The 26,802-nt window shown below is 33.0% G+C and overlaps 1 protein-coding gene across 1 annotated transcript in view; it reads left to right on the forward strand.

Moving 5' to 3' along the window:
- The window catches only part of LOC125053706 (lachesin-like), a 58,027-nt gene extending 32,059 nt beyond the window's left edge, over positions 1-25,968 (forward strand). Inside the window, exons 2-9 of the mRNA XM_047655208.1 lie at positions 11,099-11,202; positions 20,130-20,337; positions 20,951-21,109; positions 21,475-21,603; positions 21,871-22,164; positions 22,233-22,328; positions 23,879-23,989; positions 24,433-25,968. Of these exons, the coding sequence (XP_047511164.1) occupies positions 11,099-11,202; positions 20,130-20,337; positions 20,951-21,109; positions 21,475-21,603; positions 21,871-22,164; positions 22,233-22,328; positions 23,879-23,989; positions 24,433-24,500 (1,169 nt within the window). The 3' untranslated portion in view covers positions 24,501-25,968. The remainder of the gene's footprint in view (positions 1-11,098; positions 11,203-20,129; positions 20,338-20,950; positions 21,110-21,474; positions 21,604-21,870; positions 22,165-22,232; positions 22,329-23,878; positions 23,990-24,432) is intronic.
- Positions 25,969-26,802: the final 834 nt, after the last annotated feature.

Consider the following 26,802-nt stretch of genomic DNA (forward strand, 5'->3'; position numbering starts at 1 on the left):
AGACATTTTACATAAAGGTGGGCTAGAATAAACTAATTCCGAACGGAAACTATTTTTAAATAAATAAATTTATATCATACTAATAGAATTGTGGCCTGCATTATTTGTAATCCCGGAAATATAACGTACAACCATTATAAAAACATATTAATTACCATACATAAAAGTGATGGATCACAAATGGATTGACAATTATTTCATGAGATCCAATAAAGGGATTTGTTTATATTTACCAACCGCTTACATGCGGCGTCGCTGACAGCGGGGCGGGCGGCGCAGGGCGGGAGGGCGCCCGGACCTTCATCAAGTGGTTGACTGCTATTAGGGTGTGCAATTGTTCCGCTGCGTTACATTCCACACCTCGTATAATGTTCCAGTTTCAGATTTCCTTTGCACCTTTATCACAACTGGATTCCTGGTTATTAATAGATTTACTAAATAAGCCGAGATTTTTGTCTGAATATATGTAAAATTTATATGAATTATTCATCTAACAAAGTATTTAGTAGAATGATGCGTTGCACTTAATAATCAAATCCAGGAACTCTATGCTAAACACATTTGCGAAGGTACACTGCCACAGGGACCAAACTTTTTAAATTTGTTTTAATTTTCTTTTTATTAATTTTAAATAATTTTTATTATTACTATGTAAATTAAAAAATTGTAAATACTGTATATTTGATTGTTATGTTTAGTTATGAATAAATATTTATTTAATTAAAATGTGAGTAACAGAGATTCCATTACAATTTTGGAAATAATATTATACTAAGTAGGTCAACATTTCAAAATTCTATTCGACTTATTGACCCACTATGCATCACTATCTAAAATCTGATATCTAAGGTCTTCATATCATTTATAACAAATTAGTTTTCTTAATAGATGGCACCTAGCAAACACAAACAATATTTCGGTATTCAAATTCTACGAGCTTAATTTTACATCAAAGGATGAAAACAGTTTATACAGGAGGTATAATTACAAATCCCTCGAGTAGGCAATTTCCAATGTTTTTGCGCAGCGTGCGGGTACGTGCTGTAAAAATAATTCGACGATCCGTCGGGATCGTTTGTAAAACGTCACGCGTAAAACATATTATAAAGCCAATAAAACGTGTTTACAAGGGTGAGTAGATCCGGCGCTCTTGGGCGGGCGGGCGGCGCGTTCCGCGCCGCGCGATATCCGTAAACATTTTAGCGCTGCAATAAATTTAACATTATCCTACTGGCAAGACATTCTGTTTTCTTCCATTCCGGGATTTTGTTGGTTAGCGTCTGTAATCTCGACAGACTCGGATTTTCTGCTCTTTGAATTAAGGATTATATAATACTATTATAGAATCGTTTGTATTATCGCTTTCAATATTTTTTGTACATTATAAATATAAATGATTCATAAGGTTCTCTTCGCTTATTTTAAACGACAATCTTTTGTATCGGCGCATATTCATTAGACTAATACATGCATACGTCATAAATCCGGAAGCCTTAGCATATCAATGCAATACACTAACATAATACATTAATCAGTGTAAGTCTGCAGTACCCTTTGCAACGTCGATCCACTTTTCTACGGATGCGAGATTAAAGGGGAGAGTAACAAAATGAGAAATGAAACGATTTCAGAACGCATTGTTGGATGGCTGGCCGTTGTCGGATTTATGACAAAGAATAGCCGGATGATTCAATCAGGCCAGTTCTTTAGTTTGTTACATTCATGTTACAGTATCCATGAGTCTTATTGTTATGAGCTTGTTGCCTTTTACTCGATTTGTTCATTTTGTAAGGATATCGGTCAAATTGTTCGGAATAAAATTCATACGAACTACGAATAAATTTATTAGTACTATCGCTTAGTCGATTTCTAGTACTTTGCGCTGTTTGATTTTTTTTATCACCCACATTGTTTGATGATTTAAAATGTTTAGTGATAGGATTTTATTCCCGGCTCCTTAGTTTATATTAATAAAATAGACTAATTAATTTAATATTAATATAAAAATAAAATTAATCGCGTTTATGATGCGTTGTGTAATTCGGTGTGCTGTATTCAAAGATTGACAAAAAGTATTATAGTAGTGTGCGTTAGAATAGATTATTAATATTGCTATCCTTTGTCAGAATCTGTATAAAAATACATTTATAATAAATAACAAAGGTGTTTATTTTGACAAATTTTACTGTTAATTGTTCAAATTGGCTTTTCTCACATTGACGGTAATTCAATTATTCAGCTATACAGATTTCAATTTAGTACACAAAGATTTATTAGAAAGTAATGCTCCTAAAAACACATTGCAAAAACATAATATAAATAAATCTGCGCACAATTCGAATGCAATTAGTTGTGTCATCTTTGAAAACATTCAGGTGACGATCATACAAAGGGCAAACTTTTAACAAATAGGTATTCAGTACAGGAGTGTAATTTACAATTTAAATATTCTTAATGTCTCCAAGTTCTCGCGAAAAGGTGGAGAGAGGGGGTGACTTCCACTACATCAATCACTCGTGGACCCTGCGCCTGAACATTTCTAATTATTCGCTTCTCTTTGTAACAACCAAAATTTTGCGGATATATCCATTCCACAGATAACAGAGAACTTGACTTTATGGTTTAAGAGATTTGATCATTATTTTTAATTAAAATATTTGGATTAAATTATTTGAATAATCAGTAACAAAAGCATTTCTAAACTTTAATAACTTCATACGGCTATTTTCTAATACAATTGATATGAAGATATTGCTCCGCATATTTGCTTCAAGTGTATTTGCCTACAAATGTCTCTAGAGGAAAGAGGCTTGTCTCGAGGAGCACTTGTCTTCAAGAGGGTACTTCAAGGTGACAAGCTCTCTCTAATCCCCACAGCTTAACGGCGTCTTCATCGACACATTTCTACTTGACCTTACCATTAATAAGCTATTTGTAATACCTTTGAATTGTTACATTTTTATATTTTTTGTAATTATAGAACGATTTATCAACACAAAGTTAATAAGAATGTTGATTTGAAAGTGAAATAAACACAACTGATTTAGTCAACTGTTTTATCTTAATATATGATAATCTCGAGATTCTAATTTTAACGTAATGAGTATTTTTTTTGACTCCGCAATGCGAAATATACGACTATATATAAACATCAAAATACTCCTTAAAGACTTGCCACTGAGGTGGAGATTTAAAAAAAGTTTATAGTTTATTGTCGAAGTATGAAAGTTGTACATATTTGTATTCAAACGTCGAAAAGAGCTGTTATGAATACCTACAGTGTACTAGTATTATCTGCGTGTTCGGTAATGTATTCAAATATGTATCAAGCTCCATCCGCACCACGTTGTCGTTGTTATTTTATTTCATACGCGTGACGTCACATCAGCTCCATTTTTTGCTAAACAAGATAATATTCGAATCATATTTATATTTATTTACATCCGACACTATATAGACAATACAACTATATTTTTACAACTACAAAATAACGTTATCCAGTATGTCCCACCACAGTCTCAGTAATGTACAAAGAGTAAATAAAAATACACGTACTTATTACTTAAATGCGCTAGCGCACGTGCTGTGTGAAAAATTAGACGACATCCCTGTCGACGCTGCCGGCGTCGAACAGATATTGATTACTTGTCTGTAAGGAATACAAATGTATCAGGAAACTGTGTTCAAGCATTCCTTTGAGTGCCATCCCTCGTACTGACAACAAACATTAAACTTCATATGATGTTTCATGTCTCCTGTCGTTGAACAGTATTACCTTACCAGTTTCTGAAGCCTATATTTATAACAGTTTAACTGGTATGCAATTTAAATGAATCTGCAAAAATTTATATGAAACGATTCTAGGAAAAGCTCAGCCATAGCTGGAGAGCAATGAAAGCCCGCGGCAGCTAACTAACAGGTGCACGTTGGCAAAGAAAAATTAAATAACGCAAAAAGGAGAAATCGCGGCGGGTGAGGGGGAAAAGCGGGAGGTTCTTTTCTTCGAAAAGCCAGTTTCCTTTAGTGGAAACAGATAACGATCCACTGCCGACGACAGAATACGTAACTGCACTAAGCATAGATCTACATACTAGTGGCATGGCTTATCAAAGATAGCTAACACAACAGATTTTCTTTACTAGTATGAATGTTTTCAGCGACTTTGCTGCTGAATAAATTTTTCTTTGTACTGAACAATATGAATTCAAATTATAATACGTTTAAGAAGTACTTTTTATTTTAATAGACTATACATAAATTTTTTAACAATAATAATAACATTACAAACAGGCTCCTAAAGTAGTGAGAACTGTATTTCAGGAGCCTGTGACTAACATGTTACAAGTGTGTATAGCAAAATAAAGAATCAATAATAATCAAAACAAAAAAAATGAACAAATTATTAATTCAGTATAGAAGTCGGGTGGATTTATAAATTCGTATTAATTAAGGCTTATTTAAATACTACATAACATTAACTTTTATAAAACCAGAGATAAGCCATAAAATTATTCAAAATGAAGACGAACATTAAAAAGTATCCCCGAAGTTATGTAGCTGAGCGGCATACTAAAGTGAATAGCATCAACGTAAGTTGCAAATTCAAGAGGTAATTATTACAAAGAGATTTTTAGTTCAATGCAGAGTTGGCATGTTCCGCGAATTTGTATGAAATGAACATAGAGGGTTATTTATACTGTGTCGCTCGGGAACGTGCACCCAACTCGTGACTTGCATTGTAACCGACTGTAGGAACGATGCTCATCTAGCTATTAACTAATTAAAACTTATTGGCTTTGTGTGACATAAGCTAAAAACTTTTGTGTAAACAATGTATATATGTTTATTTTAATTGTATGATTATTAAATATCACAAGTGTATATTACGTTCATTGAAATAAAACGTGAGCTCATTATATTTAATTATAAAAAGTTCACATGGTTCATTGTAAGTACACAGTTACGGACACATTCTTAATCTTCAAGTTAGATTAAGAGAAGTCTTAAAAATAGAAAATCCAATTGTTATAAAATAAAGAAAAATTTGAAGTATGTAAGAGCGCAGTACGCTAATAGACATCATTACCATTCAAAGTCGGTAGGTATGGTTTTCCGCCCGGCCACCTTGTGAATATGCAAAGTGGACTACGTAAAATATTTGACTCCCGTGTCGTAGAAAATAGCATTGTCATGTATAATTTAATGAAGATTAATATATGATGTTCTTTCAACGATTTTGTGCCTATCTAGTTTATCTATCCATATTCTCTCCGTGGAATGAAAGTTATAAATCTAAGTTATGAATAAAAACCTGTTCTAATGTGCTACGTTAAATTTAACAAGTTCATTTTAGAATGTCGCCTGATGAATCTTATTCAAATTACGACGAAGGAAATAGGGGAAATAATATTATAATATTCTCCGATAAACTGATAAAAAGCGCACCGCCAACATGTCAGAGCAAAAATAGCGAGGTAGGGCGTCCCTCGCAGTGCGGTATTGTGCCCGAAATGACACATGAAAAGCGTCGAGAGCGTAGCGCTGCTGCCTTCACAAAAGGCTTACAGATGCGCGCACCAGAAGATTTTAATGAGGCAACGACTCTGTGTGATTTTATCGTGTATGCTTTAATGAGAAATAACCAAGCGCATCCTCTTTGACTGCACTCATACGCAGATACTAAGTATAAAGATTGTCACGCCTACGTCGAGCAAACAAATTGCAAAAATAACTAACGTCTAACTCAAAAGCTTTCTATGAAGCCTTTGCACTAGGATTGCCACGAAATTAGTAATTTTCACCATTGTTCAAACACATACAACGTGGGAAAAGTTAAAGTAGGTAAAATCATTCCTGTTATTTAAAAACAATAAAATGAATTAGGGGAAGTTGGAAAGTTACAGTATCCGGATACACTGGCCAATTCTCATCAATGCAAATCACGTTGTCGACTCGTCAACCCAATTACCAAGAAGTGAATTTAAATAAAGATAAGTATCGCCCTCGAGGAGACAATGCTAATAGGAGGTGGAGGCGTGATAATAGGCTCCGACTGGGGCTGCGGCTCACCGCTGTAGGTGCTTTAATTAGATCTCTCGACTTACGCGCCCGCGAGCTTCAAAACACTTGTTCAATTAGTGATCAGACTTAAGAAATGGTATTATGGAAACGTGGAGTCGGTGAAATTGGCATTTTAGCGTTTAATTTTGTTTGTAAATTCCTCTTAATTACTCAATTTTATATTCAGTCGAGTCGTCGTTTAAAGCGAAGTGTATAATAAGAATGGATACTTAATAGCTGCTGCTGTGTTAAAATTGCTTTACTAGTGAAACCTAATACAAATTTAACTTTCAACAACCAAAAGCTATGGTTTGAATTTATGACGGCCACTCAGCGCTGCAATTTCACGCATTGAAAACATTATTTGAGCGTTGGTCACGTAAAACAGCGTTAATACTTTTGTTGCTGAATAACTTTTAATTCGTTAACGAGTTTACAAAGTTTTGTATTATTGAAATTAAATAATATTACACTGTAATTACTATATTTTTTATTGTTATATTCTGCTTATGATCCCTTGATCAATTTTGAAATTTATTTCTAACCTGTTCGACCTGAACCTTGTATATCGAAAAATATGTGAAATTATAGTTATATAGTGTTTTGCCCGAGGTTAAAACAAGTCTAAAAGTTTGTTTCTTTTGTATATTTCTTTTTCGACAAAATAAGAAATTGAAAGGACGTTTCCGAGCGTATGGTCGACAGGAGGCTGATAAGAGGGGCGGGCAACTGTCAACATCTGCTTCCGCATTTCCGGTTAACTAACCGCGACATGACCTCATACCGGACTTTTGATACATTCATCATAAAATCCCGTCATTGAATATTGTAATACAAATTGTTACATTATGTAGCTGTTTAAAATATTGTACATTTACTTACATAAGTGACAATACCCATCGTGTCGTGATTGCAATGTAAACATTTAAAGATTCTCTAAGATGATATAGAATAAATCCAGTGAAAATTATTTTTTACCAGTACTGCAAACGTCACCAATGCGAAAACATTTATTGTTTTTAAAAGGTTTTATTCAGTAATAGCACACTGATTATAGGTCAACTGCTTAACTACAAAAAAGTTAGTACAAACAAAAATCATCTACCCACGAGATTATTTATCTGCGGATAATATCAAAAATATATATTTTTATATTACAAATATTTTGTTACGTCTCATCGTATTTTACAAAAACTCTTCTAACAAATTGTTCTAGTACTTAAGCTTGTCTAAGGGTAGCGGTAAGTAAAATGACAACAAAACAAGTAGGTATTCTTCCACAATCCGTCCACTGAAAGATAATATGATACTTTATTTCTATTTTCTGTATTCACTCAGGGTTTATGTATCTCGAATAGTCACGTGCCGTCCCGCGAAGGGTGAGGCATACAAATAAGTGAAAGTCCGAAGTCCAAACACCCTACGCCATCTTTATCTACGTTTCTCTTAAAAGAATTTGATCGCATATGAGAATATTACAAGCAACATCTGTTACAAGGGACGAATAAACTTAAACATCGACACTAAAAACACGCGAACCAGATTTTATTATCGCTTATGAAATAAGTTTTCTTCGGTATATTCAATTATTCCATGCGATGCGATGGATTAAAAAGCATATTTAGCAAAGGCTGTGTAAGGGTGCTTATTACTTACTTTTTGGACTCATTCCAATACTTTTTAGTGAACGAAAAGTCAGTTGGGTTGAGTAATAAAACCTAGTATTGCTAGGGGCAACGATTACAGAGGATAGTGAGCACGGAATATTAAAAACCTTTACGTAAACTGTGACAGTTCTGATCATAGCGAGTTTATATATATTGGATTTTAATCTTTAATATACAGTAGAATGCATTTTTTCATGTTTACACACACGTAATTAGTTGGTTATATGATATGTTTTTGAATATAACTCTTGCCACATTCTATTACCGCACATTACGTTACCTCAGATAAAGTATTGTTTTATCATAAAATTTCGATGTTATTTGAGATAGTGGCGTAAGTAATACAATGCTTAATATGATTCCCAAAGACCTTCATCATAATTGGAAAGAGTTGATTAATGTAATTCGTCACTAAATGTTACCTTATCAACATCGACAAATATTCTTTAGCTCTGTTTAATAAGATGATCTTTTTTGCAAACATAACATGGCGATCTGTAATGGTCGGTACTTATTTCAATGTCTTTCCAATTTGATTTTAAATTTTAAAGAAACACTACTACTATACTAATCTAAAAAGATTGATATAAAAATTATATGAAATATATTATAAAATATAAAAAGGTATAAAAAAGGTATAAAAAAAGCAATCTTTTAAATATTTTTCGTTTAGTTTAATAAACAGCTCTTAATCATCCGCGTAACTCGCTTTGTTATAGTTAGTAGTTAGTGTATATTTTAATTTTTGGACCCGGTAGATATTCGTTAGGAAAGTGTGAGAGTTGGCGCGAATTCAAGAAAAAGTCGGAATTAGGTTATTTGAAAAATACGGAAATAAATTGGAGATAGTATGTGAGTTACTAGAGTTTTTTTACATTAATAATCCCGACTCCTCAAAAATACTAGCATTATACAACTCAATATACTAATAACAATGTTCTTTTTTTTTAATAATCTTCTTCTCCACGTTATTCGCAACTCGAAATAACATAAACATTAAACAATCTCGAAAATGATTTGTCCACTTATAAATTGGACAAATATGGTACAGTTTAATAAACAGAAAAATCTGGACTAAGCGCGTTAGAAATTATAACGAGGTGGACACAATCAATTTGCCGAGACGTAGGGTTGTCAATTTGCGGCGTGTCCCGCGACGCTCCGTTGATGACTTCCGAGTGACCGCTCTTGATTTGCATAAGGCTTTAATATTATGAGATTATTCCTGAGTTAGGGGCCTCGGCGCAACCGATTCGTTATTACTGTTATTAGTTTGGGAATATTTAGTCAGCCCTGTCCTTTCCGCAACAATTTGTAATACCCTCATAGTGGGATTAGTTTCCGTGTTCTAACAGATGGAATTGATAAATGAAATATTAAGTCGAAGTTTTTAGATTATTATAAACACTACATTATATTCCTAATGCATAACCAAAGGATTCACGGTCTTGTACACGTATGAGACTTAACATTTAAAATTATTGTAATTATTTAAATATTTAATTGATTCGTTACTTAATCAATTAAATAAATTATTTTTAGATGATGGATATTTTAAACAAATGAAAACTGATATTAAACTGATCTATAATTTCTTTGTCGTGAATTCTATGTAAAATTAAAAATTTTACTATAACCGAACATATATCGTAGTTTAATTATACAAATGATTATGATGGAATCCCTCAAGCTAAGAGCAACGTCTTCGTGCCGCCACAAGTGACAAAGGGATTACCCCTGCACGGGGTTTGCGGTCGTTTAATTAACCCTTAAGTACCTTTGCACCCACTTTAATAGTCAGTGTGGTATTGGATCATTGCTAACGACATACATCTGTTAAATAAACATTATTAGATGGTAGTTCATTAGTATTAATCTGATGTCATGATTCCGGGTTCATATATCATATTTTTACATTAAAAATAAACTGATATCAATAAACTTTATGAACTATTTTTCTTAAATGTACGGCAACGTAGTAATAATTTCAGTATCAAGTGTACGAAACATAAAATAAACTGATGTTAAGGGACAAATATTAATTAATTTCTCCATTCGTCAGGAAAGCGTAGGCACGGTTAATAGGGTGCGTTATGGATGGTAATGCGCGATTTACATCCGTTGAGTGTGAGCAGTCGGGTAGAAAATGGAGCATCGTGCTTAGGCTAATACGATCAGGTGAGCAAACACGTAACAGAGCTTTCATCTTCAGTCGGCTATGTCTTAGTGCTTGCTTACACATTAGAAATGCTAACTTGCAATGCTCACTTCCACGTCGGAAACACACAGATCGTCTCCTATCGATATTTTCTTGAGTTAATTAACGCGAATGTCGACTGTACGTAATTGCATAACAAGGCGTACTGAAATAGCGTGAATGGATCTATAGCGTTAAGTGGTGGACAAAATAAAAGTACTGGTGCCAGTTGTACGAGACTGTGATACGTAAACAAGAGGGAACTATCGCCACCGAGCAAGTTTATTTACCAAACAGTGTGGTGCGGTGTCTGTATGCGGAGTTCGTGCCGGGCCAACTTCGTGTCGTCGACTTGTCGCGACTCCCTTCCTCCCTCCGCTCAACAAATGACAAATGTTTACTCAGCATCCCGGACAAATTTCTCATAACCTCTTTGCACTTCTGACACATATTTTATTAACATAACACTCGATACTGTATTGATACTCAAATAAAAAATACAATTTTGCAATTCTAAGACGCATTTAAAATGGGAAGAGCAGAACAGCGGCCATCTATCTCCAAGCTTGATAAACGACGACATTATTCGTTATCGCCTACTCAATTTGTTTAAAAGCATTCTACTTTGATAATTTGAGAATTACAAATCGTATCTTTTGACAGAAAGTGTCGTCATGAATGAAAAGCTTAGTTCGCTATTCGAATAGGTGCAGACAAATTGGCAAGGTTCACGAATAACAGTGATGTGTTACATAACATACTTTAATACGACGTTAACGTCGTATGATAAAAGTAGTACAACTTTTCGCAATATGGTTGCGTAGAATAACAGTTAAGTAGAATTACAAACGCAAAACTAAGTTTGGATAACGAATATATCTTCCATTACCATGATTCTTATAATATATGGATAATGGATATACAACGTATAAAAATAACAATTTATAAAATCATTCGAGCCATTATGATGTTTCTAAATCAATATTTTTCATAAACGAAAAAATAAGTATAGTAATTAAACTCAAAACAAATGAATAATATTTATCTATGATTACGAAGATAATAAGTGGAATAATTCGTTAATAACTTTAACACATGCAATAATAATGTATAATCATCCATACTCTATATTATTTCTATATATTTGTTTATTAATTATTTATAATTGTTTCAGTGGTGGAGGAGCCAGAGTTCACAGAGGTCATACAAAACGTAACGGTTCCTGCGGGTCGCAGCGTGCGGCTCGCTTGCTCCGTCAAAAACCTCGGCTCCTATAAGGTATATTACAACTAGCAGGTTTGTATGAATGAGATTGTATGTTATCTTATCTAGTCATATTCATCGACTACTGTAAAGAACTACGATTTCATAAATAAATAAGGCTTTAAGTGTAAAGCTAAAATCGATAAAAAATATTCAACTTGATTTATAAACAAATATAAATCGATTTCTTGTATATCCCCTAAAACTTTCTACTAATATACAATGTTTTAGCGATAAAAGCTTTTAGAGAGACAGATGTAACCTTTGAGAAATACAAGAGTCTTATCATTTGATTTAGACCGCCCCGTCAAAGTATTAAGTGCGTAGAGCGGTGGGATGTTATTTAGAGTAAGCCACGCTTATAAAACCTTTAATATGTATTATTTTACTATATTTCAGTAAAGTAATTCTAAACTATTGCAAAAGAATTTACAGATTTTACTATGGTTTTATTAATAGGCACTTAGTTAATGCAGCGCGTTCACTGTCTCACGAAATCAATTTTTTTTCGAAACCTTATATCACTTTTTTCAAATTAAATTCATACATTGCCAGGCACATGAGTCACAGCCGTAATAATTTAGTTAAGGTTATTAACATCGATAAACGAAACGAATGATAAGGTCCTGGCAAGGAATGCTTATGCAGAAGCATAAGCATTCCGTACGTATTTAAGGGAGAACCCTGTCGTAAGTTTTATAAATGTTTCTTTAAATCAAACACAGTATTTCTAGATAAACCTCATAATACAATTTATTGCGGCGATTATTGGCGCTAAGGTTAATTGTTTATCATCAAATAAAGTAAGTGGCTTTTGGTTAGTATAAGAGCACAACCGCTATAAACAATGAAGCCAAGATAGTATTCTTACTCTTGAAATAAAGGCTTAAAGGAGCCATCACGGTTGCCCTGTATTGACAACAAGAAGCGGATTTTCTCGAAAGCTTCGCCTGTGCCATTAGTTTTCCGCATCGGTTAAAAAGATTTTCGTTCGTCTTTTTTACAAAGAATTATTAACTCTCACGAAATATTACGCTAGACAATTTTCTTATTGCCGTTTACTCAAGCGTTTTATTAAAATGTTTGTCTCCATTCTTATAATGTAACGTTTCTGTGAATTACGTAACAGATCTCCGCGATTGTCTGCGTAGAATTAGAATAAAGAGAATCCGCCTAAACAAGTATAATAGGCTTTTTTTACATTTATTTAATGTGTAATACAAACCAAATTTATAATATTACTTTGGGTCATGTTAATATAGATGTGGGCACTTAGTTTTGTTATGGTAAAAATAAAACAAAATATAAGAGTATTTCGAAGTCTATGATTACATAATCACAATTTAGTACTTAGTTATAATCTTTTATTATCTGGATAGAAAATAATTAATAATAATTAAGCCTCATTTCTTCCTTAAAACATTCATTCATAATTACAAAAGATACACACACTTAACATTTTATAAAAATATAATTATATACCTCTTATAGAGTGTAAGCCTCCACCAAGTGAAAAATACGTTAGATAATAATTTAAGACCTATATTTCTGCTAACATTTAGTTTAAAATATTCTTAACCTACATAGAAATAATAATTAAAAAAGGACTAAAAGAAAACTAAAAGAAAAGTTTCAAAGGTTTGGTCACTGTGGCAGTGTATGTACTACCTTTAATGTTAATCATGGAGCGAAGAATTTTTTTCTCATGTAAGTGATGATAATAAAATATATAGATATAAATAGTGATGTAAGTGATATGCATATTTTTTTTAAATTTAAAATAAACTTCTTTAAACCTAAGAAAGCACCAGCTCTGGGGTTACCATTACTATCTACCCGGCGCCAACCCAACTCTTTCATTAGCGCCTGTGCACTTAAACCCCTCGGTCCAGAAGTCTCTACTGTAAAGGGAACAAAACAACAATAACATTTACTGTTGAAAATTATCTGAAATTAGTTTAGGAAAATGCTTACAATGAAATTTACGTTTTAGAAAACACCCAATGCAAGCTTTATGTCGAAATCTATATGGTACGTCACTACTCTTCCTATTACATCGCTAATTCCCACAATTACTACTATACTTACGGTGTGATTTATTTAATAAAGACGCATAGAATAATCTGCGTACGAAATTGTAATTAAATTTTGGACGCAGGGTGTGTGCACGTAGCTTCATTGGCATGAAATGTCAGATAGTCACGAGCACGTATGTGGGTTTGCAATAACATGCCACAACGAGTCGCAGCTATGTTACACTCGCGTATGCCGACGTCTGTTCAAATTCTGGCATATTTCTCGTGCCGGTTGCTGTTGAAATTATTTGCTTAGAAAAAGTTAACTGATTTAGGTATTTTAATAAAGATATTATATAGTTGTATGGTATTTATATTTGTTATAATTATTTAAAAAAATACGTGTTTTAAGCAACATTCCGTACGTATTATATTAAATAAATAGAATTTTTTGATTGATAATTTCATTTTTTAAATATCTGTTTATTATTATAATTTTACATCTAATTAATAAGAATAGCTAGCCAAGTAGGTACTGTACCTCTGGCATAGATTTTCTCTGTAATGTTGAAATAAATACTTTAGTAAAATTCATTTTATAAATAAAACTGTTTCGATAAATTTTATGGATGTGAGGTCCATTAACGCTTATAACTTCATAGATAAACCAAAGTAACATCAATTTGAAAATATCTTATTAGTTGAAGATCGCAAAGTTGGAGGACCCTCATCACAAATCCGTAGCCGTAGAGATCTCTAAGTGGGCTTTTAGTAAAAGTAAGCTAAGCCGTCTCGTGCAAGATGTTCACTTATTTCTTGTGTGTGCCATTGCATTACTTAGTGAGCCTTCGTTTGCTATATTCGTTTTATCTTTGTGTCTCTACACTTAATAAGGTTGTCTATAAAATACCGAAGACAACATTGTCTTCGGTCTTGCGTACATACGCAGAGCGATTCTACTACGGCGGTAACTTTAGTCTATATGTACCTACATTGTCAAGTTAAAAACGTCTGTTTTAGTATAAAAGACTTCAGCTGATTAGTCCTAAATAAATTATAAGATTGATAGATAAAACTCCTGAACTTACAAGTTGAGTTAAGACAGATGTAATAAAGATAATAGCGTAAGAGCCTCCTTAAACGTTTCATAATTAAATCTGTCGTAATATTATTAAACACGTCTACGAATCAACGCCTCCAGCGATGGGGTCCGTCGTTAAGAAATTCCGTGCCTCTGTAGAATGGCTAAAGTTTGCAACGAGTCCATTATAAATCAAAGGACGCCTGGCAGGCATGTCCTGAGGGCCGCGAGCGTCTTAAACCACACAAGTTTAACTTTACCCCACAAATTAAGATAAAAAGAAAGAAGGGTTCAAATTAAAGGTGCTTAAAAGATAACAAGTTAATGAACGTCATTTCCTTAGCCGAGCTTTTATGGTTTTTCAAAAGTTTTCTTTTGATATTGTTCGCAAAGTTTGGCTTTACCAAAAGACTTTGCACGTAGTAACTTAGATAACTGTTTTAAACCAAGATTTATATTTTTTAGTGGTTTACCTAACTCTGTTCAAGCTAAGTGACTAAATCACTGAGCTAACGTTGTTGCGATTCTCAACCCTTAGATCGTGCGTTCGAAACCTACCTGTGTACCAATTTTAATATTTTTTTATGTCCGTAATTACTACTGAGAGTTACAGAGTACCGGAAAAAATAGGTTGTAGCGCCACAGGATTGTCATAACTCATTTGTATTTCAATCTTTTAATTCTTTATATATGTATTTTAAATCTTTTAATTTAAACTAAATTTCATAACTGAGTTTGATTTGATTTTAAGCGCTGCATCGAATAAAATGGAAATATGTTTGGAATTTTCTGCAACATTTGTTAAATGACGGCTCGTTACAGCCCTAACTCGTTTAGGATCCAGACGGATGAAATTAGTTCGCGGCCACCGACATTTGAAATATCATATTTGCATCTGCCGACTTCATTAAACACTTTGCTCATTTAATGCAAATGCAATATGTAATTAAAAGAATAGAGATTCCATTAAAAGCGTGCCAATCATAATGTAACAATAATAATGTGTTTAGTACCGGAAAATTCAAAACGGGGCAGACAAATGTTATGTATGTTCCGTTAATGGTTTTCGTAGGTCGGTTGGGCATTCTGTGTTCGGTCTGTGTGTTTTACAATCGTAAAATCCAAACAATGACTTCCTTGGTCATAAACGTACTACAAGGCTATGGTAAAGACTATTTTTTATCGTTCATTTATTTGCAAAATTGACAATAACATGGACAATATTAATGGTAAGTAGAATTATATATAAATTTGGTCTAATTTGATCATTTAAATAAGGTAAACTATTCTCACTATTATTTTCTTCAATAAATATAATTAATTGTAATTGTACTTAAAAAAAATTCTTGTCCGTAGCTGATTATTTATTACTCAAATACAAAAACGAATTTTAATTGTACGCAGATCGATTTAATAATTACAAACAAGATTTAAATGTTATATTAAAATTCCAGTTTTTTGAGAAAAAAGTTTGTATAATTTCAATTTATTGTTTGTATTATTAATTCATCTGTTTTTGCTTTTTGTATGCAGACGCAGAGATAACTTTGCTCAGTTGTATGAGACAGTACAAGAGATTATTCGCAGACAATTTACAAGAGAAACATAATTTACAAAACGTATGACTTACTTGACTTAATGTCCTATAACCCCTAGATGGGGCAGAGGCGTCCACAGTAAATCTCCATCGCGTTCTGTCTTGAGCCTAGTATTTAGACTCGTTCCAAGTCTTTCCGGCTCTCTTTGCGTGTTATGCAACTTTACGACGCCAGATTTTCTTGGGACGGCCATGCTTCCGCTTTCCTTGCAGGTTTCAATGAAGCGCCGCTTGGGGATATCCCCAAGCATCCTTCATTGGAATTATATAATTGGAATATGTTAGGAGTATATGGCCTATCCATATCCACTTAAATCCCTTGAACAAATGTGTGAACGCTTTCCACATCTTTTACACCCATCCGCAATGGGGTAGGGTTCTCAAACAACAAATCTTATAGTAGCGCTGAATTTTTTAACTAAAAAAATAGTTTAGACAAAGATCCTCTAGTACCTTCTATCTCGTTTTACCTTATTAGTTTTATAAATATTTGAAAGTACCAATAAAATTACATATTCTTAGATTTTACAATCATGAATTTTATAATAAGGCATAGATTTTACAAAACGGTGAGAAAATACTTAAACGTTTGCAATTTCATTATATAGTAGAAATTTTATTATCAAAATTCCGAATTAAGTTGGAACGTTAGGAATTATTTGGTAGCGACCCGCGCATTAAACTCCCAAGTTCAACACTCAAAGCTTATCTCTTAACCGCTTGTAAAATGTTGATTTCTCTTTAATTTTATCTAAACGTTCTATCAATGAATATAACTTCGAAAACAGTTGAAAACATTGGCTGATCAAACATTTGATCAGCCTTTGAGTCGTAGATAAGGAACTTTTTTCAGTTCAACTGGGTTCAACTCAAGCATTTTTTTTAAATATCATTGTTCTCTATCGTTATCATATAAAAATTTTGAGAGAGAAGCAGGAACGTTTCGCAAAGTTACAAACACATTTATTGATAGGCCGCATACATACCTTTACGTATTTGTTAATCTAGAATCTGGCGTGGACAGATATCCCCTAAACCTGGGCATGCATAAACTAATGTATTCAAAATATTGACATTGCGATAAGTCTATGCAGCCGGTAGACTGAGATTCCTAATTGAATTTGCGAGTAGACGGACACCGCTGTGATTAGATTAGACGCCGGCCGCAATTACGCATCAGCATCCGATTCTGTAAGTGGCTATTATTTATACCATACATTTTAAAGTAATATGTATGTTTAATGTGTACAAATAAGTGAATAAAAAATACAACATTAATTATTTTAAAGAAGTATTAATTCACAAGACCTTTAGAGCGATTCTGTAACTTAGCAAATGGACATCAACTCGAAATCACTTCACCGAGATATGCTAGGTATACCTATAGGCTAATAATACGTTGAAATGAGTTTGCAATTGATATACAGAATAAGGATATCCAATGGTTGCTCGGGTCACCCGTTTCTTTAATCCGAAGATCTTTATTTTTTCATAAAAACATGTTAAGCATCATTAAAGTAATAAAAAAATATATTTTTAACAATCGTATCTTATAGTATTTAATAATCAACTATGCCCATAGCCACTTGCAATACAGAATATGATTGTCAGATGCCATTACCAACTGGGAACACCTTCGCTAACCATCTAAACCCACTATACAAATAGAAATTACCTATAATATTCTGATTAAAGTCAACGCTAATAATCTATATAAATAAAAATGTATTGTTTTTATATTTATTGCTTGAACTCTGAGATAGGTTTTTATGGAGAGAAAAATTTCACACGATTCATATGTTGGTATGTAGCTACTAAAAAGATAGACTAAGTAAAAAATAAATTTTTTTTTACTAATAAGGCGAAATGAAGTTCGTGAAGCAACTAGTATTAATTTACCGATTTGTTAGTATATATAAATAATTTATGCATATTATTTTAAGATATTTAAATCTATAATGAACTAAGACTGTAATTTGAAAGAAATTTGTCCCGTTTTCAATTAGAGCGTGCGCCTTTCGTACCAACCAACGCGTATTAATAAAATTGTATCGCCGAGAATCGGACCAAGGATCTGCAGGTTCGCTTTAACCACTAAGCGAAGTCCATAGACTGTTACTGTCCTAAATTAACTTTTGCTAAATTGGTAAGCCTCGTTTAATAACCGGGAAGCTCAGGTCGTCGTCATTAGAAGGGTACTGTCCCATTGCATAATAAAATGGGTAAAGTTTCCTCAAGTCCATTATAAATTAGACAGAGGCTCAGCCGTATCATTTTAGATAGGTAAGATGTGACCCGGCACGAGTTGGATACCGCAATCTTGATAAAAAGAACTATCCATGATTTAAAGTTGAGCTAGACTGGATTACAGATTAAGCTTGTACCAACTTTTAGAACTTAAGCCGCGGTTACACTTTCTTATCACTATATGAATTTAGCAAATGAAAACTTTATTTTTTTTAATTGTTCGAATTTTAACATTATTTTGAGTTTGAAAAGTGAGGTCAACTGGGCTCGTAATATACAATTGTTTTAAGTTTCAACAGGTGTGAAAGTAGCCACAATATACAATACATATAAATAAAATAGCAATCTCAATCAATCGCGACTTTACCAGGGTTTACTTGGTAAAAAAAACAGAAAATTAACAAAATTGACTTGTTATCAAAATGAAATTTCCTAACAAACATCGTGAATTACCTAAATAACCTTAACTTACATAATCAATAGAAAATTAACCTTGTCGATAGCCATTTACTAAAGCGCTCATTACACGTCCGCGTCGAACAATTTTATTTAATATCTACAGAATAGATAAAATTTGTGAGTCTAAGACAAAAAAAATTTAGTTAGTTTGAATCCCAATAACTTCATTGCAATGCATTTTATGCGGTTAATGCTGTGGAAATTGGCGCGATATGGTATGGCAACACTATGCAATTACGCAGATGTCGCTTGAACACTAGCACGGTTTAATGCGTCGCTCTGGGATTCATTTGCGCAATGAATATACCGGTCAACATACACTTTCACTACAAAAATACTTCGTATTTAAAAAAGTTTCTCTAGAGGTATTGGAAATAACGCGGTATAAATGAAAATTAAGTAAATAATTATATTATTTGCAAAATAGCATGTTAGGTTTCCAATTTTTATTTATTGTATCATTTACATAATATTGCCTGACCTAAGCTGCACATAATAACAATTAAGATAAATAACACATTTAAATAAAAAGTTTTGCCATTGTGTGTATCTTTAATGCTGGCAGAAATTCGTCGCTAAAGTACATTTACATTCTATACCTATTTCATTGTGACATAGGCCTTATCCAACTTTTTTTCCTGTTTCCCAACTGACGGATACTCTGATAATCGTAAGTTGGGTATATGTTATGTTCTCTGTAGTGATCTAATATAGATCGAGAGTAATGTGAATTTATTGACACTACCATCTCAGGAGGCGTTAGTGTTAATTATATTAATTTAATTTAATGTTTCCAATAGGAAATCGAAGCAGCGATATTTGACAATTGGACAGAAATCAAACTTTATCGGATTAAAATTATTTACTACAGTTTTAGACTTAATTATTTAAAATTATAAGTGTGTCGTAATCGTAAGTAACATTTTAATAATATTCAATTCAACATAAATTCATTTGGTAAATAAACACTTCGATAATATTAAAAATTAATCTAAATAATATACATCTTTTGCGGTTCAAAAACGGAAATTATAATTCTTATAAACTGGTAACGATATCTTTAATAATAAAACAATAATTATTATTTTCAAATGAAATATTCAGAAGCTAACGACATTTTTTAATTTCCGCTCCGTCACTCGGTTTTGAAAAATATAAATGATCGAAACTTACTGAAACGTCGTGAAGTAGGTACTTTGAGGTTTCGATTAAATATGTTTATTTTTGTTGTATTGTATTCATTTAGTTTATTAAATTTTTTGGGTATTTAATATTTAATGTAGCCGATGTGCTTAGTAAAGATATAAAAATTGAAATTTTCATTACTGAGTCACAGTGTCCCCGAAGAGGCAGATGACTTCCAAGACTTATACACTTATATAACATGTCCAAAATATTAAGTGTAATTTTTTGACTAAATATAAACTCTTTGGAATAAACCCACTTTCCGCTTGGCTCATCTGTAACAGGTTTTAATAAAATAAATCAAGAATATCACATAAAAAATCAGGAATATCATTACACTATAAATTTTTATTCGCAGGTGGCGTGGATGCACTTTGAACAGTCCGCTATACTGACTGTGCATAATCACGTTATTACGAGGAACCCACGGGTGAGCGTGACTCACGACAAACACAGGACGTGGTTCCTTCACATTTCCGACGTGCGGGAGGAGGATCGCGGTCGCTACATGTGTCAAATTAATACAGTCACAGCCAAAACACAGTTTGGATATTTACATGTTGTTGGTAAGGTTTAATTTAGTGAGAGGGCCTTTATAGACCACCCCAAAATCTAGAAAACCTTTTAGATCTGGGGTCTCAGATTTCTGTATCTGTTTCATGGCAGTTAGTTTTTTCTCTAACACAATCACAGAATGAAAAGCATTCTGTGCCTGAGTTTTTGGGCCTATACCTTAGGCAAGGCAAGGCTTCCTCACGATGCTTTCCTTGTCCGTACGAGTGAGTGCTTATACAGCCGGCCTTCGAACCTACGACCTCAGGCATGAGAGTCGCATGCTGATAACACTAGGCCAAGACTGCTATTTTTATAAAAATAACATAGACGTTATAAATATAAAAGAAAGTATAATCAATATATTAATAGAATCTATTAATATAGACTTATCTACTATACAGAGTAGTAGATAACTAGTTTTGTATTTGGTAATTATAGTTAATTATTATATTTTCGAATTCTGTCTGCTCACTATTAATTAAAATAATGTAGCACAAATCAATTAATATCCATATATAATTGAATCCAAACTATTCTTATATATCTTCATGAAGCTCCATTAGCTAATTAGCTTTTATTTAGTTGGCAAATTGGCAAGTTTGTAACTTTCCAACTTGTTTACAGTGCCGCCGTCCATCGACGATTCCTTGAGTTCGAGCGACGTTATCGTCCGAGAGGGCGCGAACGTCACTCTGACCTGTCGGGCTAATGGCTCTCCTAAGCCGACCATCAAGTGGAAACGAGATGACAACTCAAAAATCTCCATCAGCAAAGGCTATACTGGTTAGTCAATTAAATTTGATTGATACATTGTTGTATGACAGGAATACAATTATTTTATTTTAAACTCCTCTAAGGCAGTGTATATGAACATCAAAAGCGTAGTGGTATTAATGCTAATAAATTAATTATTCTGTATAAGCAATTGGAATATTCATAACTAATTGTTATTGACGACATGTGTAACGATTATATTGATTCTTAGATACAGCTAAAACCTTTTAATTTAAATAATCATTGCTATTCTAAAGTTGTTTCGAAGAACGTCAATCCTATTTCTTGCGCTTCGACCACTGAGTGTGTGATTTGGGTAGACCATCTAACGCACTATAGATATTACATGTACCATATTTGAATGTGATTTTTAGTTTCAGAATGGGAAGGCGAAGTATTAGAAATGGCAAGGATATCCAGATTAGATATGGGAGCGTATTTATGCATCGCCAGTAATGGAGTCCCTCCTACGGTCTCAAAGCGAGTCAAAGTTAGCGTAGACTGTGAGTCATTTTTATTCACGATTTCTATTCTAAACTGGAATGGTTATTAAACATAATATTTCTACTGTGAAATATTATATTTATAACATTATTAACACACACTGGCAAGAAAATATATAAATAATATTATGAACAATTTTAATGTATGATACATTTCGCTTTTTTTTAATTACAGTGTAATTTCAAAGTTGTTTTTTTTGCGAAATATGTGAAATACTTAATAATCATATTTCTTAGCTAATTTTCATGTGAATATTCAAATTTCAGTTCCCCCAATGTTATGGATACCTCATCAACTCGTCGGTGCACCGCTTTATTACAATGTTACGCTAGAATGCTTTACCGAGGCCCATCCAACATCATTAAATTATTGGACTCGAGATGACGGACATATGATACACGAGAGTCCTAAATACCACATGGAAAATACTGTTGGATTACCAGCATATAAAACACATATGAGGCTACTTATACGCCATATAGTTTCAGAAGATTACGGCACTTATAAATGTGTAGCGAAAAATCCGAGGGGAGAGTCCGATGGAACGATACGCTTATACAGTAAGTTTTTGAGACATAGTTCAAGTCTTTGTGCTTCTTCTCAGCGCTACTAAGCACGTTTTTTGCAGCTTCTTCGCCACCTACAACTACACCAGACCCAAGGGCGCTGACACAACCACCGCCATCTAAGCCACCACGACGGGACACTCCAAGTACAGACAAAGGTATTTTAAGAACACCATATAAAACATTCCTTTTACCCTTACACTTTTATCTGTAAAAATATGCCCCTTAATATATTTGAACACTCGTAAAATATATAGTCCCTCCGAAGAAACGCTGAATAAGAAAACAAAGATAATCCAGATAAATGTACCAGTCATTTGTAGTTTTGTATCGAATAACACACGTCGAATGGTAAACACGTATAAAGATAAAATAGAGGTGAATTACTGATCCAATTTGTTTTATGTAATCAATTAATAAACTTGGATAATGACGTCATTAAATTGATACAATAAAATGCATAAACAAACAAGATTTTTACACCAGTGATTCTGTTGATTAAGAGACGATAATACCTTTATAGTCGAATCCCTTGGGATCGTTCGTTTTATTTTCATTGTTTGCTGCTGTTTCAGTTATTAGTAGACGTTATATTTGTTTATAGATCATAAAACATAACGGCGCGATCTGCTTGTCGCCAGTCAGTGGTTGTTAATGGTTTTAAATGTTATACGCTCGTAAAACAGAAATAAACCTCTTATAAACAAACATTACAATCAATATGAGTCTTGATTTATACATAGTATTTCAATAACCCATTTGAAAGTTAGATTAGAAGCCAAATATAATAAAGTTGTTTTTAACGACGTCTAAACTTTTGAGGTGGCTATAAAAGTGTTGTTTGTACGTTATTGAATATGTTATTAAATATATTTTCGATGTATTGCGCGACATTATTGGGAAGTTGAGCATTTTCCGGACAAGTCTTGTCCGCTGGACAACGACAACATCTTGCGAAACAACCTATTACAACAACCAAGTGTCAGCTTGGAACTTCAAGTTTGAAACTTAGCCATTTTCTCCTCGAAACTCATTATTTCGTATTATTATAGAGTAAAAATGTTTTTGAAGCGAAATATATACAAATTAGCTTAGGTGAGTTTGTTATTCCTTTATATTGCAACATGATATGTTTGACGGCATAAATTTGAAATAATTAAGAAAACAAACGTAAGAAAAGGGGTGTCAAAAATGAATGTGAACATTTAAAATCGCTTTCATGAGTGGCTGTTTTTGCGTGGCCACGGAGGACATCGACCGAAGCTTCTGTTTTATTTTTTGCGTCCATTACGAATTTACGGCAAGCCCGGCCACTCGACAATATTGCGCAACTTTTCAATAACTGCTGCCGACCGCTGCCCGTCCCTTGCCATATTGAATCCTTTCCCTAATGAGTTGTCGTTACGTCTACTTGGAAATTCTAGCTTTTACTATCACTTCTTTTTATTGAATAACACGGCTGCACTTTTTCTTACTTTATTTAAGATTAAATCCGCAATCACCTAAAAATCAACTTATTACAATTACAGATTGTGTGTCCATATAAAAATATCGCCGTGTTCTTTTAAACCTCACTTTTTACTTAAGTGTAGTGTTTACGGAAGTAATATTATTTATAGTGGTTGGTCGAATACACCATTATTAGACCTACTTAACATTTGGAGTCATTTTAATTTATTATGTATATTAATGGTGACACATTGTGCAGGAACAAAATATCAATCAAACTTGAACGAGATCGATAAAGGGAAGCAGAAGCCAGACGAGGGAGGTGGAAAGACGCATCTTAACTGGGTGGGTGGTGCATCACAGGTCACAGGTACACATCCTATTTTTATACTACTTATTTATTTATTATAACAATTCTGAATATATTCGCGTTAACAGGAATGCGATCTTCCGTTATCACAATCATTTTTGATGATTCATGAATAAATCTCATTTTCTCAGAAGTTTAATAACTTCAACAGAGGTTTTGGTGCTTTTTTTTAATACTTTTTACGCACGTAGGAATGATCGCACAACCTTAGGCACACACGCTTAAGTTACTGGAACAACATTGCTCGTGTCACATATATAACCAGGCGTTAAACTTCAACTCATTTAAATAGTATATTATAAACCTTTGCGATCATTATCATCAATTATATTTAACTATAGTGCTTAAAAATATATTTTTTTTCTAATCTTCTATTGACTTGACTTATGATTAAGAAATGTTTTAAATAATGTATAGTATAATTTATTTTCTTTTATTTTCAGATGAAGCCACCGATAACAGATATCAAACCTGGATTTTAATTTCAATTTTTGTTTATGCATTACTGTAGGTATTAAATAGGACATTTAAAAAGCTCCTAATCTGTCGAATCTATATCTTATGCACCTACGAGCACCTATCTGTAATATCATAGAGCTTACCGTATTTTAGAAATGTATTATAATTATGATTTGGCACATGCGCACGCTCAGTACTGTTTATTATGTAAGTTCCTAATCACAACAAGTCTATAATCAGCTTTGTTTAATATTCACGATTAAAGTTACAAGAACTAGTTCTCCGTGGATACAGATACTTGTTTTGCGTCTCAAACTTATATGAAATCCAATAGATATCCAAATTACTTCAAAAATATACATCAAATTTCCGTAGTTAAATTTGTATCAATCTAGATTTGAACATTTTTATTGTTAAACGCTGAAGTAATCGGTGCTTGATTTGATAACACCTAATACTCAATATATCTGAGCGCATTTAGTGATTGTGTTGAAGGAATATTCGTAATTTCTTCTTCATTTATTCGATTTGTTTATATATATATTTACACATATTATAAGAAGTACTTATTCTTCATTTATTATAATGACGACGTAGTGTAAAATTCCATACTGCCCAAGTTTTAATAGAACTATTTTTTTATTGCGACAGTTATTTGATGTCCTGCCGAATAAATATTAAAACATGGCTTCACAATATTTTTATCTGGCTTTTGTAAGTGAAATGAAATATATTGCAGCACTTGTTAGATTAATACGAATAATGTAAAGCGCACTATGTCAAAGTAGCCATTTTGTATGATTAGATTAAGACTGAAAGTGCAGGATTTAATTATTTTGTTGTTAAAATTCTAATATTTTAATAGATTTTAAAACGTTTTAGTGAAATATTAAACTAGTAGCAAAAAAAGTTGTAAAACGTCATTTATTTTATTTGGAAAGTCTTCAACTACGGTAAAAAGTTCGTAAATGTATGGGTAAGGCGAGGGCATGGAAAATGGAATCTACTGCCAAGAAAATGCCAAAGCTTGGGATTGTATTGCAACCTGATCGGTAGCCAGTCTAAAGCAATGAAACTTGCTAAATATTCCAAGTTATGTGCACTCGCTTGTCATACTACTATTTCTAATGCATTAATAGGCTTTTTTTTCACTTATATCATTGTATGAAAATTTCTTCTGTCAATTAAATATAATATATCGATTTAGTGTCGCTAGCATATCTGATCTGGTGTCAAAAAGTCATCACTTTAATCAGTCACTCATCAGGTCGGATAAGTTCGTGACATTATACGTAAATGTTAACGTTAACCTGTTGCCAAATTGCTAATTATAAGAAAAATGCTGCATAGATTATATTGTACATATAATATATAAGCAAATTAAAGGGGTGTGTTTATTATGAGAGAGTGTATTGTTTGTTTACATTGTATTGATTGATATGAACAGTTGTAAGACGTGGACATGACGTGCCACGAATATACATAAGTAGGTAATAAAATAAAGCTTGTTTTAAACACTATTCTATATTTATTGAACTACTTAATCTCCCTGTTGACAGAAAGAACCACACTGTGATCATAGATCATTAATTAAGATCGCATATGATCAATTTTAAATGGCCACCGTATGCTATTGAATATTATTATATTTCTTATAAAAAACAGAAATATAAGCTCAAAATTCTAGTCTAATATTATCTGTGTGAAAATAAAAAAAACTTGCAAAGCTTTGTCGTAATTTATTGCTAAAACAAACAACGAGATAAGTAAGTGTAATACACAAAGTGATGTTCCAAAGTTGAAAACCGCCGTATTATTTTGATAGGCTGCGCTTGCAAACAATCTGTGTTAGATCTTTAAAGATTAAGGGCTTTAAGGGCGCCGAAAAGGCTCCAACTATGTATGGACGGCCGCCAACTCCCGTAAGCCAATCTAACTTCTTTTAAATGTGTTTTTGATGTAAAGAACACATTACGGCACGCATCGCTACCCTCCCACCAAATCTTTGACTAAATTAGCTTTTGATTTATTGGACTTTTTTGTTAGAATCTCTTTTTAATTTCAGATCAAATTAGGTAAACGATCAAAAAAGATTTTCCTTTTATTTTAAAACCAATATTGGTCCATCCTGCAAAAGTTTAAACAGAATACGAATTGGTATATCGTTATGTAAGTCTTACACTGTTTGTGGTTTGAGGTCGCGAAAAATAGGGTAATTCGATAATACATATGTATATACCAATATGGCCCTGGGTTTGATTCCATGTGAAACAATAATTACTTCTACTAAAAAGGCCTGGCTAAGGTGGCGGTATCATATCGATTTGTTCGTCCTCTATAATGCTTCAATTTAT

The sequence above is a fragment of the Pieris napi genome, chromosome 1 (assembly GCF_905475465.1).
Source record: "Pieris napi chromosome 1, ilPieNapi1.2, whole genome shotgun sequence".
NCBI lineage: Eukaryota > Metazoa > Arthropoda > Insecta > Lepidoptera > Pieridae > Pieris > Pieris napi.